At 43.8% G+C, this 22,164-nt stretch overlaps 1 protein-coding gene across 1 annotated transcript; it reads right to left on the reverse strand.

Moving 5' to 3' along the window:
* Positions 1–5,642: 5,642 nt before the first annotated feature.
* Positions 5,643–21,807, reverse strand: LOC137826165 (chloroplast envelope quinone oxidoreductase homolog). The gene is made up of 4 exons (XM_090294502.1): positions 21,737–21,807; positions 9,401–9,542; positions 6,934–7,025; positions 5,643–6,486 (listed from the first exon to the last, which is right to left on the reverse strand). Exons 1-4 carry the CDS (start codon positions 21,797–21,799, stop codon positions 5,797–5,799), a joined length of 987 nt encoding a protein of 328 aa, XP_090150628.1. The 5' UTR covers positions 21,800–21,807; the 3' UTR covers positions 5,643–5,796.
* Positions 21,808–22,164: the final 357 nt, after the last annotated feature.

A 22,164-nucleotide genomic window follows, 5' to 3' on the forward strand; every position in this document is an offset into this window, starting at 1 on the left:
CACCAAGATCAAAGGTTTCCTAGAACAAGCACACTTGAAAATCTCTTTGGAAAACCTTTCAAAAAATCTTTCAATCCTTCTTCTCACATGGAAATTGTTTGATCTCTGTCAAAAACGTAATTGCTCAGCACTTTTTCATGTGAGAGAGACTTTTCTTTATATAGAAAACAGTTTCTAACTTCTTTTCAAAAAACAGTTGAAAAGCAGTTATGAAAACAACAGATTCATTTTTGAACTTAACAGATTTATTTTGTGAAAACCGCCAACTCAGCTAACTGAAATAACTGTCTGAGTTGTACCTTTGGTGCCCTAACTAACTTGTGAAAAACCTTTCAACTCACCAAAGAATAAACCTGTTCTTTCTCATTGAAACAGATTAAAATATAGCAAACAGGCCAACTCAGCTTTAACTGAAATAACTAACTAAGCTTTACCTGTGGTGCCCTAACAGAATTTTAGAAAAGCCTTTTAACAGAGAAGAAATAAACCGATTCTTTCTCCATAAAACAGATTTATTTTTGTACTGATTTAAATCTTTTAAGAGCACTTTTAGAAGCTTTTCAAAAACCATTTAACCACATCATGTGCTTGATCTAGACTTGGTTAGGCATCTAGGATGGGTTATACAGCAAAAGGCAACCTTACACAATTACAGGCCTAATTACAAACGAATCTAAAACCTATTACAAACTTCAAAGCACTCAAGCTATTTTCTTCATCAAACACACATCAAGCCTTGGTAGGGAAGAAGCTTCCTCCAGCTTCAACATTGTTGACATTCATGGAATTATATGACTAGACAAAACATATAGATCCAGAAAATAAAATCACTCAAGAACATCTTATGAACCGAACAGAAATTCAAACAAGACTCAAGTATCCAAAAATCAAAACAGCAACACAATTCACCATAGATTCCTACACAAAATTGAAAATAAGGTGCTCAAGAACAAATTGAACAATTTCTACCGATTGAAATGCTTAGAATAGCATCTAAATCAAATTAAAAATGTAAAAACAGCAAGACAACATGAACAAGAGATGAAAAACATGAAGATAAGAAGAACTCAAACAGAAAAATACAAAGAGACACTTATCTCTTGAAGACCATAGCTCTAGATACCAAATGATGGCATTGAGCTCTTCTCCTTGGGGTTTTTGTGGTGGTTTGCGAAAGCTTCAATGGATTGTAGGTGGTACAAGGCTCTCCTAAGAGTTGTGGTAGCCTTGGAGGTGCATGAAGAGTAGGACAGTGAGAGAGGTTCGGCCAACTCTCTTTGTAGGTGAAAGGTTTGAAGATTAGAGACCTAAATCTAGAGAGATTTTAGGCAAGGGAGTAAGAATGGCACATTTTGGCAGCATTTCATTACTCAAATTAATCTTACAAAATGAGAGCCAAGCACCTCAATTTATAGTGTTTAGAGGGCTGGAAATTCAAAAGAAAGTGGAGGGAAATTCAAATGAATTCCCTCCTAAAAGTGGAGCCTAAATGAGCACATGGGGAGGGGTGTGTCTAGTTTGTATGCTCACCCCCTCCATGGGCTTTCTAGACCGGCCTTGGTAAATTTAGAGGTTTTTTTAGAAACTCTAAGTTTACCTAGGTTGGTGTTTTAGGTGCCAAAATTAATTCTAAGAAAAATTACAAATAAAGTTCTTATGCTAATTTTGACAAGAAATTAAAGTCTACTATACACTAGAGTTTATGGCATTTGAACAAGTAAAAGAACGTCTTCTTGGATCCTCTTGGCCATAACTCTAGGGTTGGCCCAAATCTACCCTTTGGTGGGCTTGCATGTGGGCTTGTGCTTAGGCCTCTTCCATCACTACCGGCACACCCCTGCCGAGACCGATCGATACACACCCAAGTTAACGTCGTAACTTGGCACAAAAAAACTCACACGTTAATGGTCGACCGCCCATTTAACTTGTTTGATTAACGCAATCACAGTTAATGGCCAACAGCCCATTTAAATTGTTCGATTAAGCATTCACAATTAATGGTCGACTGCCCATTTAACTTGTTCGATTAAACAATCACAATTAATGGTCGATCGCCCATTTAACTTGTTCGATTAAACGATCACAATTAATGGTCGATCGCCCATTTAACTTGTTCGATTAAACGATCACAATTAATGGCCGACCGCCCATTTAAATTGTTCGATTAAGCATTCACAATTAATGGCCGACCGCCCATTTAACTTGTTCGATTAAACAATCATAATTAATGGTTGACCGCCCATTTAAATTGTTTGATTAAGCATTCACAATTAATGATCGACCGCCCATTTAACTTGTTCAATTAAAGTAATCGCAATAATGGCCGACCTCCCAAACAAATAAAAACCGACACTTTTAACTTGTGCAAATTGTTTCTACAAAATCAAATAGACCGATTAAAAAGAAGTTGGGCGATATATCAAAAGTTGCAAAGGGAGGAAGCCACACCCCGACCTCGGAGGAAACAAAAAGAGAAGAAAAGGTCACAGCCCGACCAAAGGCAAACCTAATCTTGAACTTCAATGCACTCGCCCTCCTCAGCCTCAGTCGGCCCAGCCTCTTGTGCCGCCAAAGCACCCATCTTGGCACTTGGGACCAGCCGACCCTAGTGAACTTCACAATCAATGTCGAACTCACCAGTGGCCGACGGCCCCCCATAAAGCACATGGGCTTGGCGCACGGCTCGGTCGAAGCATTGCTTCAGCAATTCCTCCGACTCCTCGTAGTTTTGGTCAAGCTCAGCTTCAGCCTGATCCTTTGCAACTTGGAGGGCGGCCGAGGACAAGAGCTTCTCATCTCTCTCCTCGACCATCTTCTTCAGCTCGGCAATCTCTGTTGTCGCGCTCAATGTCTCGGCCTCCCTCGCCGCCAAACGCTGCCTCGCCTCGACAGCGTCCTTCTGCGCCAACTCCCTCTCGGCCGCCTCCCGAGTAATCATGGCCGACAACTCATTATTAGCAGCCAAAGATTGCATCAAATCTTTACTGGCCTCGGCCAGCTAATGCTCCACTTTAGAGACGTCCTCGGCCTGACGGTCTCGCCCTTGCATTCCATTCTGGACAAGGACGATGGAGCGGCACATCAACTCCAAGCTGCTCCTCAGCAGGTCCGAGGGAGAGACGCCTCGGATAGACTCCCGAGTCTCATATGGGAGGGCCACGCGAACTCTTCACGTAAATTGGAGGCCACCTCCCAGAAGGTCGAAGGGCGAGGGCGAGGCTCCAACACTGGCCTCGGATGGCCCGGTCGCACGCTCTACGTTTCTGGGCTAGGGCGGTGCCACCTCGACAACCTCTCGGCGAGGTGGAGGTGTCGGCATGGACCCGGGAGAACGAGTGGTAGTGGCGGTGTTCCCACCGTCCCTCGAACGTTTCTTGGACTTTTGGGAAGGACTAGTCGAGCCCTTGTCAGTCCTTGTAAGTGGCAGCACCTCAATGTTGCGACGACCTTTACGCTCGGCCGCCCGTTGCCTATGCTTGTCGAGAGCGCTGACAGCGGTTGGTCGTTCTTGCACCATGATTTCTACAAAACAACAAAAACAAACAAGTTAGAAGCACTGTAAGACCGACCGAATCACAAGAATGACCGACCGAAAAAGCTAAAATAAAAACCCATACCCCTAACAGTCGCCCATCGCGCCGTCTCAGTATAGGCACCGATCAGCCTCCAGCATGGAAGCTTTCTCGGGAGGGCATCAAAGAGGGAGAGGACCTCCACCTCATCGGCACCCTCTATCGGTCTCGACCACACCTTGAAATCACAAGGCTTGTGAGTCCAATAGAGGGGAAACCTCGATCGACCGCCCTCATAAAAAAAGAGGGCGTCGCCTCTGGCCGAACGACGACCTTCACAAACCTCTCTTTAAATCTCTTATAAGAAACGACAAAGGAATCAAAAAACACGCTCCCCGACCGACCGACCAACGAATGCCAAGAGGCCTTTTGGGCGGGGTGAGTGGCATAATAAGAGAGAAAAGAAGAAAGGGTGGGATGAAGACGCATTACATCACACAGCAGGCGAAAGGCCTGAAGGGATGCCCAGGTGTTCGGGTGAATCTGGGTGGGAGCCACGTTGAGTGCCCGAAGGACGCCCATCGTGAACTCGTCAAAGGGGAGGGAGACATGAAGGTCAGAGAAAAGGCACATGTACATATAAAAGAAGGGGGGACCGGTTCCCGACCGCCCCAAACACACACTCTCAGTGGCTTCGCAAGGCAAAATACTAAAGTATTGAGAATGACCTCCCGCCTTCAAGACCGGGTGCTTAGCCAAAAACTTGGCAACAGACGTCTCGGTCTTATAGACGGACGAGACCTCAACTACCTTAGAATCTACCCAGCTAAGATCCACAAGGGGTTTGGCTACCGGGGGAGAGTCCGACCGGTCAACAGCACTAGCCGAATCATCCCCCCTCACAACCTCTACCTGGGGTGGCACCTCGGCCACCCCGACGATAGGGACTCGGTGGTAGATGAAGAAGAAGACGAAGATGAAGAAGAAGAGGAAAAGGAAGATTGTCCAAGGGGAAGAGAGGGGCGACCGAGAGGGGAGGAAGAGGACGTAGCCCAAGACAGGGTCAACATAACTAACCTTGTGAAAATTGGAAAGACTGAGTCTAATAAAGGTGGGCAAGAAGTCACTCGGATCTCAGAGCTATGGACAAGAGAACACTCAGCTATCAGACAAACTCACAAATGAAAAACACAGCGTCTCGACACTGTTGAGACCGCTATTTATAGGAGCCAGCGACCTCGAAATTCGAAACGTCTGACCCATCTCAATCGTTAGATCTTCTCGATCAACGGTCCACAATGCTTCCCGCCCAAAAAACCCCTCATTAATGCCAGTCACGTCATGCCGCCTGAGGTCACGTCACACCTTGGGGAACGAGACAACCACACGACCAGGGAGACCGACCGACACCCACTATTAAAGACTCATCGGACATAACTGTCCTCGAGCCTGGGGGGCAAGTGTACTGGTATGGGCGAGACCGACACTCGGTCTCCCTGACCGAGACCCACCTAGCTGCCTGAGACCTGGTCTACCTGACCGAGACCAGAGGAACTTGGTCGAGACCATGGAAACTTGGCCGAGACAAGAGAAATTGCCACGGTCAGCCAAGCCGGCCGACATATACATCAATTAACGCTCAAACCAAGGTCAGTGAAGCTAATCCGTCATCAAGGATTAGGTAATACACCCATAAGTGAGATCCATTCCACTAATCAAGCCCAATAAGGTAAGTCCATTAAAATAATATAAATAGCACACATCCCAAGGAGAAAGGTACGTCATTTATTACTATGCACCTACCCGAATACTGATCACCCGTTTTACTGACTTGAGCGTCGGAGTACCTTCCGCAGGTACCCCCCATTCGGTGTTCGCCCGAGACCGAGAGCCGAAGGAGACGAAGACTTCAATAGTTCTCTAGGTCCCATCTCCCTAGCAGGAACAATTAAGCACAAAGACGAGAAGGACCCCAGTCCAGCACCCAGTAACCTGCCCGGCCGAAGGAAGGAGACGAAAACTTCAATAATTGTCTAGGTCCCATCTTCCTAGCAGGAACAAAAGTCATGTCGGACATCGTGATTTAATGGTCCTTAACACTAAAGATTTAATTTATAAAATGACTATTAATAATGAAAATATGAATATTAATTATTTGAAAAATATTGAATTCAACATGACAATTTTTAACAACAATCTTTCACTCATTCATGTCATACCAAAGTAAAACTGAAAGGTATTCCTGAATCAATCCACATAATGCAATGTACACTCTTATGCACATCTAGAACTCAATAATTATCTTCCCAGTAGCATGACCATCAATACTCTTGGCCCAAGCATCTTCAGCCTTGGTTAGAGGATATTTGGAATCTACAACGGTTTTAAGTTTTCCTTCCTTGACTAAATCAATAAGATATTGAAGGTCCTCACCCTTGGGAAATAAAAACAATGGCACAAGTTGGTTTCTAGAGAAGGTAAGCTTCTTCAGAGCAAATGTTAACATTGAAGCAGGGGTTGGAGTTATGTCCACAACCTTTCCATTCAAGGTTAAGTTAGGCTCAAAGGTGGACCATGGAAAGCCCACTGCACAATGAATCACAGCTTCGTATTTCTTACCAGAGGGACTCTTCAAAGCAGCACCATCTGGGGTCTTATAGTCAATTACCTCATCAGCCCCTAAGCTTTTGACCAATTCAATGTTGCGAGCTCCACATGTTGCTGTCACGTGAGTGTTTCCTAGCTTTGCCAGTTGGATGGCATAGTGACCTACACCACCTGATGCAGCAGTAATCAAAATGTTCTTCCGTTCACCACTCCCATCAAGTTTGATCCCTATGGTTTTGGTGATTGCCTGGAGAGCTGTCAAACCTGCTACAGGTAAACCAGCAGATTCTGATGCTGAGTTTTCTGATGGTCTTGATGCAGTTATGCTTTCCTTAGCAACAGCATACTCAGCCAGTCCTCCGCCACTCTAGCATGATAAATTTGCATGATTTATAACACATGTCTTTTCTTTCATGAAGCTGCTTGACACCGGTAAATTCTATCATACGTTATCAAATCAAATGCAGGAATCAGATACCTTCATTAAAATAAAAATCTATGTGTTTTTGTCTCCTGATTATAGTTTAATATCGGACAGTAAGTATAGATATAAATTGAAATAACTTCTGCAACAAGTCAAATGTTTTCTGTCACAAAAAAGCCAGAATTCTACTTGCACGGTATGATGATATATAACTTTTCACAAACACCTCCATCAAGTACTTGTGTAATAAAGAGGATGATCTAAGATTTCATGGGATATCTCGTTTTAAAGTCTTCAAAGTAGTTATCAACTGCTAGGAGAAATTAGACCTAGTAGTATTCTTTTGAAATGGACAGGGGCTACAATATAATAATGCTTGTGATGACTTACGAAGGGGCTGACAAGGGCTACAACTTTGTCTCCAGGTTTGAACTTTTGTACACCCTTACCGACCTCTATGACCTCTCCTGTTATATCACTACCTACATAATGTAGTAACTTCAACGTAATAATTGCATAAGGAGATAGAATACATGAGACAAAGTAAAACTGTAAATGATTTGGTAAGCTCAAGTTGTAAACCATATTTAATCATCGGAAGACTGAAATATCAAGTTCAACGTGTAATGTGTAATTAAAGAAAACCAGATTCATGTGTTGTGCTATTGATTCCTCATCTTTGATATGAACAGTAATCACAAAATGATAGCTATCTAAATCTAAATAGATAATAAAGCCTACTAGTAGCACAAGTAAATGCTTCAATATAGCTGTCATACATTGGAATAACTATGAGATTGAAAAAAAACAATTGGCATGTAATATAGACAGTATTTAAGAGAACATAATATCATCAGATACAGTTCCTCATAAAAAGAGATAGATATTAATCAAATTCTTGTCAAAGATAGTTGCTAGAAAGTATCAATGTAAGGACTTGGCTTAGATTTCCTTAAGGTAGTGTTTGGATTGGGGGTTGGCACTGTAGCGAAGATGGATGAGAGTGTGCCACCCCCGTTTGCTTCAGTGGACGCAGGAGAATGAGGGTGCGGGTGAAGAGAAATTGGTAGCTTTTTTTGTTCCTTCATGCATTGAAGAGAAAGGAGAGAAAGTAAGGTAGAAAGCCACGTAGGACGGTGTCAATGACAATACTACCCATGCTTTTTCACTCTCTTTTTCACTCTGAAGCACACTGTGGCTACCCATTGCATCACGACAAAAATGGCACAGCAAGCATGAGATTCCATGCTTTTATACTTTGCATTGCGCTGAAATAGGTGCTTGTAGAGGGTCGTGAGTAAGCACAAAGATGGTTTCACTGAGTTTTGTTGTTCATCTATGAGCTGAGGTAAGAGTTTCAATTTATTTCGTTCCAGTCATAATCGATTATGCTATTTAAAATAGTTCATAATTGATTATGCTTAATACATAATCGATTATCAGAAATTTTTTTGGCAACTTAATCGATTATGTGAACTATGTTTTTGTGCTGATAATCGATTATCCTAGAACATAATCAATTATTTTGATTTTTAAAGTGTAGGCATAATCGATTATGCATGTTAAAGCTTTGGATAACCGATTATGTTGTTTTTTGAACTGTGGCTATAATCAATTATGCATCTTAAATGTGTGGGTAATCGATTATGTGTTGTTTTAAACGGACCTCATAATCGGTTATGTTCATGTTTTTATTGGATTTTTTATTTTGTGATTTTTGTTTTAATTTTTTAATAATTTTTTTCAAACACAGTTTGATCTTGTTGAGAGTTGATTTCTGTTGTGATTTTATTTTGGTCTCTTGAGGTATGTGTGATTTTTTTAAATTGTGTTGGATGTTTATTGTTTTTGGAATTTAATTTTTTTAAATAATTGTAAAGTAGATATTGATGTTAATTAGTTTGTAATTTTAAATGTGAATATTTAGAAGAAATAAAATAGTTATGATACTAAATTAATTATTGTCTTAAGTTGATTATTTATTTTTGTATTGTTATGTAAAAAAATTGTAATGTTTTGAATATTTGTTTTGTGTCATGAATTGAAATTATAGGTGTGAATCTGTTTTGTTTAAATTTTGTTATTAAATTATAGTTAAGATTTTTTTAATTTTCTTAAGTTGTAAATGAATAAATTTTTTTATATCAGATTAAGAAATTTACAGAATAGAAATATTTATTTTAAATTATTATTTTTACAGAATGAAAATTATTATTTTTACAGAATGAAAATATAAATTTCTAATGTTATGGTTTTAATATTTTTACCTTTTACAAATACATACGTTAATGTTATGAAATTTATATAATTTATTTCTCAATTTTAAATTATTTTTTAAGTTATAATTGAAACTTATAATTATTTTAATTATCAAAATTATGTACAAAATTAATAATTTTTTTTTTATTATTTTTTTACACAAATGGACAAAAGTATATTTTATTATTATATATAACATAATGTAATAGAAATTAAATAATATAATAATAATTATTTTAATTAACTTAAATGTTTTTTAAATTAATTAATATTTCATTTTCCTATTTATTTATATACAAATGTAAATTTGTAATCTTATAATTTACACTATTCAAAATATGTTAAAATATTCTCACAATTATCACATCATTCACGTTTTTTAATAAATTTTCTTCACACATTCACTCTAACATTTTCCAATCCAAACACCTTCAACTTTCTTCACATTTTTACTCCCCCACACCCTCAACTTTTCACTCCCCACAACCTCTAATCCAAAAAAATAATAAGTGAGAACATGTCTTCTGCTTAAATCTAAAATACTAAAATGTATGATAAAGATGAATACCTAAACAAGAGAGAGGGAAAGGAGAGCTACCAGGTATATATGGGAACTTGCAGGGCAAAAGTGGCCACAACATGCCTTTCTGTACTTTCCAATCAAATGGATTTAGACTAGCTGCTTCCAACTTAATCAAAACCTCACCTTTACTGGGAGTCGGCAAGGGAACTTCAACATGCTGAAATAGATATAAAAAATTATGAAAAGCATTCTTAATCTAGCTAAACTTTTTTATGTTATTGGTGCTTTCTAAACACATAAATTCAAATATCATGCATTTCCTACATCATATTGAACTTTTTCTCAGGTAACAAAGCACATACTGATAACTCCTTAGAATGTAAGTTAAAGATAAATCCACAGGGAAAGAATTTAATGGCCGAGGGGCAAGGTCAAAGTGCCGGTGGAGATTTATCTGATTTGGTAGTTGATGTCATGTCAAAAAAATTTCCATATCCTCAATAAAAGATGGTAGTTTACTAAAGAGAGGAAAAGGGTACAAGTCCCTTTCCTTCCAAATAAGCCACCTGAACATATTACATTTGATGAATTAGTAGATATCAGAAAATGAATTTAAATCTAACTCGTCCCAATAAAATTCGCTTTTGTAAGTAAGGATTGTCTCTGCTTATAAACTGTATATTGATCTCAACTTTAATTCATGTGAAATCACCGAGAATAAAAACAGACGATAACATGCTTGTCCAAGGAACATCATATAATCTAGCAAATTTTGATGACCACGTATGTAATCTCAGGACAAACAATATTTTAGAAGAAATCAAATTTTGGTTAGGAGAATACATTCTTATTAGATTTTGTACAGATTAGTCCTCGGTCATCGACTCCAGTGACAAACTTCAGACATCGCATACCTGTGCCTGATAGTAAAGATGGACCACGTAAGGTGGGCCCCAGACACACACATATCAAGGTGTTGGTCAGTCTTCGGACATCGGTACCATAGACATCGACGTCAAGAATCGACATCGGACCTCGCCAACAGAAAGAGAGATCGGACGTCGGTGGTCTGAACAGCTATATTGGGCCACGTAAGGTGGGTCCCAGAATTATACTAGTTACCAGTTAAGACATCAGATATGAGAGGAAGCCCTAAGACACGAGGGATCCATGTAGGTGGTGTGTATAGCGCATTCAGGCGCAGCACGAGTAAATAGTCCTTGGAGACACTAAGGCCCATTAGGGTTAGGGTTTCCAAGGGAAGTTGCATGCAAGGCACGTGAATACTTAGGACACCCACAAAACAGATGGCCCTAGAGATTTGGTGCACAAATTGGTACCCAGGCGGCCATTTTGTTAGTCGTTGCACTCCAGTTAATGGAAATTCCATGTGTCACATTACGCTAAGATTGTGTAATAGCGGCGTAGGGACATTCTCCAAGGAACCCTAGACACGGGTAACAGAATAGAGGCAAACCCTAGTTTCAACCTATATAAAGGGGACTAAGAACCCTAGCAAGGTACACAGTTTATACGACTGAAACTACTTTATACACTCATTGTTTCTTTGCATTCCAGTTAATGGAAGTTTCATGTGCCAGATTACGCTAAGATTGTGTAATAGCGGCGCAGGGACATTCTCCAAGGAGCCCTAGACACGGATAACATAACAGAGGTAAACCCTAGTTTCAACCTATATAAAGGGGACTAAGAACCCTAGCAAGGTACACAGTTTCTAAGACTAAAACTACTTTATACACTCATTGTTTCTTTGCTCTAATACTGACTTGAGCATCGGAGTGCAAATGGCCGTCAAGGCGTCCTTTGTCTTTGCAGGTGAGAGATTCTTCAACAAAGGAAGTTCGATTCTCAGGCGGAGATAGGAGGGCCAGAGATTGTCATTCGAGTCAACCGGCGAGCGGGTCAACCGGCGGGAACATTTGACAGAGTCCCACTCACAATCGTGATAGAAGAGTTTACCAATGATATGAGGAGTACGAGGCAAGAATCTGTTGCGCCCCCGGGTGCTGCACCCTCTGGAGGGGACAACGTCATCATGCGCGCCCTCCAAGAGGTGGTAGTAGTGTCTAGAGTTGAGATTGTCGCATCACAGGCAGACAACGAAGAGCTGCGTAGAACCAATGAGGAACTGCGCAGGGATTTGCAACAGGCAGGGGAGTGCGCGGTGGATGAGTGTGCCCCACCCATACCACCTAGGGCACGCCCCATGTCGTTCTCTCAGACGATTATGAATACTGCATTACCAACCACGCCTCTAGGCTTGAAAGTCACCTTCACGGGTCAACGGGTGTAGAGGACCCGAGGCTCACCTTACAGCGTTCCACACCCAAATGATGCTTACAGGAGGATTTGACGTTGTGTACTGCAAGTTGCTGATGAGCACATTGGCAAACGTCGCGTTGGAGTGGTTTTTTAGTCTCCCTGACGGCCACATCACTACCTTCGACCAGTTCGCAATGCTGTTCAGAGAACAGTACCTTATCAACGGGGCTCCCCCTCGAATCTCTTATGATGTCTTTGACATAAAGCAGTACTGGGGAGAGTCCTTGAAAGAGTTCTTGAACAGGTTTGGAGTCCAGGTGGTGAGGATAAAACCCACAGATGAGCCCATGACGGTGCACGCCTTCACCAAGGAAATGCTACCAGGGCCCTTCAGTGAATCACTGCTCAGGTTCTACCCAAAGACGTTTTGCGAGATCAGGTGTCGGGCATTGGTGCACATTGCCGCGGAGGATCGAGTCACAGAGAAATGTGGCTTCATCGGTCCTGTCCGACCTCGAGCAGCAGGTCGACCTCAACCCATGAGGGTGCACGAGGCGACAACAGAGAAGAAAGGCTCGGGGAAGCAGCAACCTTACGAGAAGCCCCAGACCGGAGCACGCACGCGGAGAGACCCGCCCCCCAAGCACAATTTTCGCGTAGAGCTTAAGGAGTTGATCGCTATTCCTAACATAGCGGCAAGATTGAAGATGCCCCCGAAGACATACAAAAAGATGGGGCCCAACATGAATGCTTGGTGCGAATTCCACCAAGCATATGGCCACCCCATACGCAACTGCTTGGCCCTGGGATACCAATTAGACGAGCTAGTGAAAAGCGGCTTCTTGAAGGACTATCTCCAGGAGCCGCAGGAGGATCAGGCGTTAGTGGCCGCAGGAATAGATCAGGGGCACGAGGTCCCCATTCATGGTGAGATCAACACCATCTCTGGAGGGTTCTCAGAAGGAGGATGCACTGCCTCCCAGCGAAAGAAGTACGCGCGAGAGGTGATGGCAGTAGAGGTGCAGGAGACAGATAATACTCCCGATGTCCACCTCGTCTTCACCAAGGCCGATCGCCAGGACGTCGTCCCACATGAAAACGACCCGGTGGTGATTTCGGTAATAACGGCAGGGAGGAGGGTGCATCGCGTTCTCGTGGACCAAGGAAATTCGACCGATGTGATATTCTGGTCAACCTTCAACAAGTTACAATTTTCTCCGGACCAGATGAGGCCTTATACCGGTTGCTTGTATGGTTTCGCTGGAGACCAGGTGGAGGTGCGTGGACATAGCGCTGAGGACGACCTTCACGGATGGCACAACCTCGCATACTGCAAACATCAGGTACCTCGTTGTTAACACTCTGTCAGCCTATAATATACTTTTGGGCAGACCCGCTTTGAACAGGATTAGAGCGGTGGCCTCTACGACGCACATGAAGATGAAGTTGCCTTCCCTCGAGGGTACGGTGATCACCATCAAGTCTAATCAGAAAGAGGCTAAGAAGTGTTACTAGAATAGCCTCAAGACGAAGAGAGGGGGTGTTCACTGTTACCACTCAGCCTCTGAGAGAAGAAGAGGTCACCCGCGCAGAGATCGCTCAGGAGAGACGGCCCGAACCTGTCGAAGATGTGTTAGAGAGGGAGATCGGTGGGAAGATGTTCAAGCTTGACAAATCCCTGGGCCAAGAGACATAGGATCATATCGCCGAAGTCATAGCCCGACACCTTGATGCTTTTGCATGGTCTGCCTCAGATATGCCTGGCATAGATCCTAACATCCTGTGTCATCGTCTCACCATGGACCCCCAGGTATGACCTGTTTGCTAAAGAAGACGAAAGTTCAACGATGAGAGGCGTCAGGTCATTAGAGAATAGATAGAGAAACTGTTAAGGGCTGGCCACATCAGGGAGATTCAGTACCCTGAGTGGCTGGAGAATGTGATGCTAGTGAAGAAAGCCAGTGGTAAATGGAGGATGTGTGTCGAATTCACAAACCTCAACAAGGCTTGTCCGAAGGACTCCTACCCACTGCCCAGCATTAACGCTTTGGTGGACAGTGCATCCAGTTGCAGACTACTCAGCTTCCTGGATGCCTTTTCTGGTTACAACCAGATCATGATGCACCCCAGGGACGAGTGCAAGACAGCGTTCATGACAGAGTTGTCTTGTTATTGTTAAAGGTGATGCCCTTTGGACTTAAGAATGTAGAGGAGACTTACCAAAGGCTGATGGACAGAGTGTTAGTGCCCATGTTAGGGCGGAATGTCCGAGCATATGTGGATGACATGGTGGTCACCTCCCAGTAGAGGGAGCAACATGTAGCAGACCTAGAAAAGCTATTCACCACAATAGCCAAGTACATGTTAAAGCTGAACCCAAAGAAGTGTGTTCAAGGTAGAGGCAGGCAAGTTCTTGGGGTTCCTACTCACTGAATGGGGGATAAAGGTGAATCCTGAGAAGTGCGTTGCGATAATAGCAATGAGGAGCCCGATCTCAGTTAAGGGGGTGCAGCAGTTGACAGGGCGCATGGCCAATCTGTCCAGATTCGTATCGGCAGGAGGAGATAAGGGTCATCCTTATTTCTAGTGCCTGAAGAGAAATAGCAGGTTCGTATGGACCAGAGAGTGCAAAGAGGCGTTCTTAAAGCTTAAGGAGTACCTGACCAATCCACCAATGTTGTGCAAGCCACAGCTGAGTACTCCACTTCATCTATACTTCGCGGTTACAGAAAGGGAGATCAGTTCGGTCCTGATGCAAGAGCAGGACCAGGTGCAGAAGCCAATTTACTTTGTCAGCAAAGTGTTGCAGGGGCCAGAGGTAAGATACCAGGCCATAGAAAAAGCAATCCTGAAAGTAGTGTTCTCAGCACGAAGACTTCGCCACTACTTCCAGAGTTTCACCGTAATAGTGATGACAGACCTTCCCATTCGCAAGGTCTTACAGAAACCGGATGTGACAGGAAGGATGGTGTGATGGGCAGTAGAGCTATCAGAGTTTGATGTGTAGTATGAGCCCAGAGGCCCTATTAAAGGCCAGGTTTATGTTGACTTTGTGGTAGAGCTCTCCTCGGTAGCCACGCACCAAGAAGGAGCAGGTTTCAGATGGATACTCTCTGTAGACGGTTCCTCCAACCAACAGGGTAGCGAGGCTGGTGTTATCTTGGAAGGGCCAAATGGGCTGCTAATTGAGCAAGCCCTGCGATTCACTTTCAAGACCAGTAACAACCAGGCAGAGGAGTGACTCCTTGTTAGTCACAGGGCAAGTCACGGGAGAATATCAGGTCAAAGACCCTCAGATGGTCGTATATCTGGAGTATGTCCACGTTCTGAGGGAAACGTTTGAGGTGTTCGAGTTAGTCCACGTACCCAGAGAACAAAATGCACAAGCTGACTTGCTAGCAAAGCTCGCCAGTTCAGGCAAGGGGGCAGACAGAGGACCGTCATTCAGGAGACCCTAAGAACACCTCGAACTGCCACCGATAATACGATAGAAGTTCAGTAGATTGACACTTCGGAAGGGGTGAGGAGGAGTCATCGGTCATTGATGCAGGAGACGTTAAAAACGCCCAAAATAAGTGTGTACCCAGTTGTTGGGGAAAGGTCTTCGCAGGTTTGCCTAGTTGAAGCAGGAGAAACTTGGATGACACCCTACCAATGCTACTTGGTTATGGGGTACTCCCGCTAGAACCTACGGAATCGAGAAAAATCAAGAAAAATTCGAGCAAGTACACCTTTATCGATGGAAAGTTGTTCAGGCTTGGGTTCACCCACCCTATCCTGGTGTGTGTAAGTGGTGACCAATGCATGCACATTATGGCAGAACTTCATGAAAGGATATGCGGAAGCCACATCGACGGTCGATCTCTCTCATCAAAGGTCATTCGTGCAGGATATTATTGGCCAACCATGAAGGGATATTGCACGGGGTATGCACAGTAGTGCAAGCAATGCCAGCAACACGCTGACTGGCACAAGGCGCCTCCAGAAGAGCTTAGGTCGATCTATAGCCCATGGTCGTTTCATACTTGGAGAATCGACATTCTGGGGCCTTTCGCTTTAGCAATGCGGCAGATGAAGTACCTCGTGGTTACCATAGAATACTTCACAAAGTGGATAAAGGCTGAACCAGTAGCGCAGATCACAGCCCATAAGATCCAACACTTTGTGTGGAAGAATATAGTGTGCTGCTTTGGAATCCCAAAACGGTTGGTGTCTGATAATTGTACCTAGTTTGTGAGCCAACAGTTGGGCAAACTATGTACAAAGATGGGAATAAAACACGTGTTCGCATCGGTCGAACACCCCCAAACGAACAGGTAGGTCGAGTCTGCCAGCCGAGTTCTGCTCAAAGGTCTGAAGAGAAGGCTAGACAAAGCCAAAGGGACCTAGGCAGAAGAAGAATTGTGTGGGCTTACTACACTACTCCCCAGTCCACAACCAGAGAAACACCCTTTAGCTTGGTGTACGGATTGGACGCAATGATTCCAGTAGAAATCCAAGAGAACTTGTCACGCTTCCAAAACTTCGTGTTCAAAGAGTCCAATGAAGAGAGAAAGGTGAACCTGGACCTACTGGACAAAGTAAGGGAGGAAGCAAGGATCAAGACTGGAGCCTTGAAGAGAAGGGTGGAGTCCAAGTACAACTCCAAGCTGAGACCTCGGCAATTTCAGGTCGCCGACCTGGTGATGCGGAAGGCCCACCCATACCAGCTAGAGAATAAGTTGTCCCCCAAGTGGATTGGTCCTTTCAGAGTGACAGAGGCCCTTGGGAATGGAGCATACAGGCTCGAGACATTAGAAGTTGGAGCGATCCCTCGTACGTGAAACGCGGCCAACCTTAAGTTTTATTTCAGTTAAGTTTTTTGCATTGTACATAGTTTAGGGGACACTCTTTTTCCCTTATAAGGGTTTTTTAATGAGGTCACCCAATAAAATTTTAATTATTCAGTGAAAAGAATATATCTCCAAGCAATTTTGTACAATGCAGTTACGAACCATTCATTTGGGGTTAGAAGTCTCAAGATGGGGATAGGATGGTTCGCAAAGAACACCTCCCCCCTTGAGTGAGAACGCCAAGGACGAATAGTGTGGTTCGTTAGTTAAAACTTGTCCCTTGACTTCATACAGCAAGGTTGCGGTTAGTTATTAAGACTTGTCCCTTGACTTCGTACAACAAGGATGAGGTCAGTTATTAAACACCTGTCACTTGACTTCATACAACAAGGTTGCGGTTAGTTATTACAAACCTGTCCCTTGACTTCATACAGCAAGGTTGTGATTAGTTATTAAGACCTATCCCTTGACTTCGTACAACAAGGATGAGGTCAGTTATTAAAAACCTGTTCCTTGACTTCGTACAGCAAGGATGAGGTCAGTTACGAGCCGTTCACTTGGGTTAGAAGCCTCGAGGTTGGGAGAAGATGATTCATAGAGAACATCTCCCCCTCGAGTGAGAACGCCAAGGATGAGCAGTATGGTTCACCAATAAATCCTCCCTTGCCTCATGGGCGAGGACGAGGTGAGTTAAGAACCGTTCACCTGGGTTAGAGATCTCAAGGGTGGGAGAGGATGGTTCGCAGAAAACGCCTCCCTCTTGAGTAAGGACACCAAGGTCGAACAATATGGTTCAACAGTTAAATCATCTCTTGCCCACCTAAAGCAAGGTCGAGGTCAGAAAGCCAACCTCTCCCTTGTTTGTAAGTCAAGGTAGAGAACAACTTGGTTCACCAGTATCACTAGTAAGACATTTCCATCGTCCTTAAAGGCAAGGGTAGAATTGTCAGGAAGGCCTTTCCCTTATCTTGCAAGACGAAGATCATAAACAACGAGTGAGGATTGTCCTTATCCTCGTGCGACAAAGGTGAGGCCGGTTAAAGGTGCGCGCACACATCACCAGTACCTTAAAGACGATAAAGGTTGTGAGAAGTTAAAGCAAGTGGAATGAAGCGCGCTACCTAAGAGGTAAACCTATGTCCAAGGGCGTTGTTAGTCAAAGTTAATACAAGTAAAAAAGCTAACAACCAAGACAGAGCAGAATAAAGAAAGGCAGATGTTCATAAATATATATGTACAAGATACAAATTGTTCATCAAAAAGTTAAGTTACAATACAAAAGAAGCTACTCCCTGGGCACAAGTTGCCCATCAACGACCCATTTCGTCTCCACGAATGGGGAAAGATCCATCTCAGGATGCACGCAGGCAACTTGAGCCATGGCATCTTGCAACCCCGTGCCATAAGCATCGATGACGTCGTTGGTGAGCTCTTCTTCTGTTTGTTGAAGAATTCGATCTTCTGGGCAAGCTCTCCCTCCACCTGGCCCAGTTGGACCTCGCGCTGGGTGGCCCTCTCCTCCAGCTTGGCCATCTTGGCCTACGCCTCCTCTACCTCCTCTTCCAAATCAATCACTTTGTTGCGGAGAGGTAGGATCTTCGACTCCGATTGAAGGGCCTCCTGAGACTTCTCGAAGAGAAGCCTCTTAGTTTCCTTCTCGAATTGTAGAAGGTTTGACAGCTCCTAGTTCAAGGCAGCTTCGTGATTGGAGGAGACCTTGGCCTAGAGAGCTAGTTCTTCCCTTAGTTTCGCTGTAGTGAGTCTCGTGCCTTACTCAGAGCGAGGTTGGACGCCATAAAGAACTCCCCAAAGCATTGAGCCACGCGGTCCTGGAGGAGGTCCTCACCCAAGCTCTCCACCACCTTTTTATTTTGAAAACACTTAAGGGCTTGTTGGAGGATGGCTGGGAGCTCGAATGCAGGAGGCGCTTGGTGACCTTCAGGAGCATTCTCCCCCCCCCCCCCCCTCCCCCGCCTTCATGCATGATAAGGTCGTGAAGGGAGGAGACGTTGGGAGGGTTGTCCCTGAAGGATGGTGTGTTGCCATCAAAAGCAGAGTGCGATGACGCTTCGACATTGCCCACCCTTTGTCTCTTAAAGACAAGGCCCGAGGAGGTATCCTCGTCTTCTGTGTCAACGGCCACCACCACCCCCTTTAGCCTATTGTCAACGGGGGGCTGTTTCAGATGAGTTTGGAGTAGAGGTAGAAGAGGGAGGAGGGTTTGCAGGGGTTGAAGTGCCCACGCCGGCAGCAGCAGCCCTGCGCTTGGAAAGCAACTCGGCCAGTTTCTTCTTCTTCTCCTCGTTAAGGGTCATGTCTACATAGAAACAACAAAGGATAAGAAACTAAACAACGTGCAATTGGCAGCAAATGTGAAGCAAAAATAAGAAAGGTACCAATATAGCTCTTGAGAGACTTGGCACAGAACTCGAGTTTGATCAGCTCAGCAGTGTCAAACACAACTCCCAAGCTCGAGAGAAGCTGGCACATCTCACGATCAGGAGGAGTCAAGTCCTCAAGGCTTATAGGTTTCTTGACTCCCGGTTTCTCCACAAGTAAAGCGGGAAGTCATCCAGTAGGGTGGGGTAGTGGATGCTACAGCATATCTTCAAGAACTTCTTCTTGAAGCCCTTATAAGATTGTTGAAAGAGAGTCAGAAGGACTCTCCCCGCCACTCCGTTGAAGCTTAACCATAGTTTCTTCCCCAGATTCTTCGCCTCAAAGAAGTAGAGGAAGACATCCACGGAGGGTGGGTGGCCAAGATGGTCGCAGAGGATTGCGAAGGCCCGCACAAAGGCCCAACTGTTAGGGTGCAGCTGGCCAGGGGCCACATTGACCTCTGTGAGGAGAACGCACTCGAACCGCGAGAAAGGGAGGTGGAGTCTTAGCTGCTTGAAAACGGTGGTGTGCATAAAAAAGAAAGGTTCTTTAAGATCCGCGCGATCGTCAGCGCACACGGAAACGCCCTCCCGACAAGGCAGAACCTTCAGGTACACGTCGAGTTCCTTCCCGAAGGCATGGAACTTGTCGTGAGAATCGCCCTGTTTGTACGTATCGATGTCTTTAAAGGATTCCATTTGGGAAGTCTCGGCCAGAAGGTCCTCTGGTGCCCAGTGGTAGAAGGTTTTGTAGTTAAAAGAAGGTGGAGAGTTAGGTGTGGTTTTTGTTCTAGCCATCTCGAGAAGAAAGCTAAAAAGAGAGAAAGGAAGGAAGAAAATCAGGGTTTAGAAGAAGATGATGGCGCGACCCAAGAAAACCAGGAAACCCATAAAAGCAGAGACGCAAAGAAAAGAATAGAGAAAACATAAAACGCAGAAAACATAAACAGTCCCAGAACAGTTATAGCATGTTATGAGCAGCGGAATCATAAAATAAGAACAAACAATGGGTAAAGATCATACCTTTGATCAAGTAGGATTTGAAGGTATGAGTTTTGAAGAGGAAGAGAGAGCGTTTCGAGCAAGAGAAATGCTTGAGAAATGATTTGCTTAAGTGAAAGTAATGAAGAGAACGTAAGGGTTTAAAGCTTTAAACAGAATACGAAGAAGCACAAGCGCCAACAAGTGATAGTCGTTGATCTTGCCACGTGTACGCTGATTTAAAAAGTATGGTGAGACGTCACTTCGGTGCACTGTTCACATCCTATCACCCAATGCCACGTAGGTCGCCTTGGGTGATCACTTAGTCTCTTCGTTGAACAAGTTACATCTCGAGACTGGGGGGCTTGTGTGCCGACCAGTCCTCGGTCATCGACTCTAGTGACATACCTCAAACATCGTACACCGGTGCCTGATAGTAAAGATGGGCCACGTAAGTTGGGCCCCAGACACACATATCAGGGTGTTGGTTAGTCTTCGTACATCGGTACCATAGACATCGACGTCATGAATCGACATCAGACCTCGCCAACAGAGGGAGAGATCAGACGTCGATGGTCTGAACAGCTATATTGGGCCACGTAAGGTGGGCCCCAGAATTATACTAGTTACCAGTTAAGACATCAGATATGAGAGGAAGCCCTAAGACACGAGGGATCCATGCAGGTGGTGTGTATAGCGCATTCAGGCGCGACACGAGTAAATAGTCTTTGGAGGCGCTAAGGCCCATTAAGGTTAAGGTTTCCAAGGGAAGTTGCATGCATGGCACGTGAATACTTAGGACACCCCCAGAACATATGGCCCCAGAGATTTGGTGCACAAGTTGGTACCCAGGCGGCCATTATGTTAGTCGTTGCACTCCAGTAAAGGGAAGTTCCATGTGCCAAATTACGCTAAGATTGTGTAATAGCGGCACAAGGACATTCTCCAAGGAACCCTAGACACGGGTAACAGAACATAGGTAAACCCTAGTTTCAACCTATATAAAGGGGACTAAGAACCCTAGCAAGGTACACAGTTTCTAAGACTGAAACTACTTTATACACTCATTGTTTATTTGCCCTAATACTGACTTGAGTGTCGGAGTGCAAACGGCCGTCAAGGCGCCCTTTGTCTTTACAGGTGAGAGATTCTTCAACCAAGGAAATTCGATTCTCAAACAGAGATAAGAGGGCCAGAGACTGTCGTTCGAGTCAACCGACGAGCAGGTCAACTGGTGGGAAGTTTCCTTGGACTCCATTTGTCATAGTTTGGTCCATGATTATGAAATTGTTCACCCTCTCACACACATCTACTCTGGTGTCTTTATAAGAATTATTACTCTTTGACTATCTAATAATTCACCTAAGTCATTACTCAGAGACACGCTCGGTACAAAACGCAAATTATATGTCTCAATCTCAACAACTGGGAAATTGAATTGACAGAGAGTGATGCTCTTATTATAAAGAGCTTAATACCAAACCAAACCAAATAACCAAATCCTCTTTTAACTATCTGCTATTAACACCACTCACATCCAGTAACACTAGAGTCAGAACTCACAATCACAAACCTTTTTTTCAAAACCTTCAGGATTATTAATTGAAACCAACCCGAATATCAAAGAAATAAGAGTAAATTACTAATACCCTACGAGGTTTCATCAAATTTACCTGACACCCCTCTCATTTTTATCGTTAAGTTAATTCCTTGATTGTTTAAAATATTACACTGACACCGACACCGACACCCCATGTTACCAAAAAAGCACAGTAGAGTGTACTGGTTGCTTTAAAAAAATGTAATCTATAATATCAAGAAACGTCAATGTCAATGGTGAGTGTTGTAATGTGCAACACTCAGTTTAAAACAAAAAAAAAGAAGTGTTCAAGCATTATGCAACAACATGGCAATCGGAGAGAGAGTTGAAAGAAAACCCTTAAGGCAGAAGGTCCTCCACCGTAGCTGTTGTACTGAAGCGCATGCATGAGCTTTCCCATATCCACAGTTGAGAAGAAGGAAGAAGGGTGTGGAGTGTGTAAGTGTGTAAGTGTGAAGTAGAAAGGAAAGAGGGAGTAGGAGAAAGGAAAAGAAATATGCAAAAGGGTAACGCGTGGATAGGAAAAAGACAAGTGGTCGCATCGCATCCATCCCTGTCTTTTTGCCTTGTCGCATAGGTTTTACCATGATTAAGGAAATTGTATTTGTAATTTAGTTTTTCGCAAATCTACTTTGCGTCTACCCAAGTGTCTCTCTTTCTCCTACATTCCAATGTACATGGATTACTGCAAGCAACGATAGAGTCAGAAAATTTTCGTAGATCAGATTTTCTACAAAATTATACTGAGAAGTTACGATTTAATTA

The sequence above is a fragment of the Phaseolus vulgaris genome, chromosome 8 (genome assembly GCF_051622355.1).
Source record: "Phaseolus vulgaris cultivar YP4 chromosome 8, ASM5162235v1, whole genome shotgun sequence".
Classification (NCBI taxonomy): domain Eukaryota; kingdom Viridiplantae; phylum Streptophyta; class Magnoliopsida; order Fabales; family Fabaceae; genus Phaseolus; species Phaseolus vulgaris.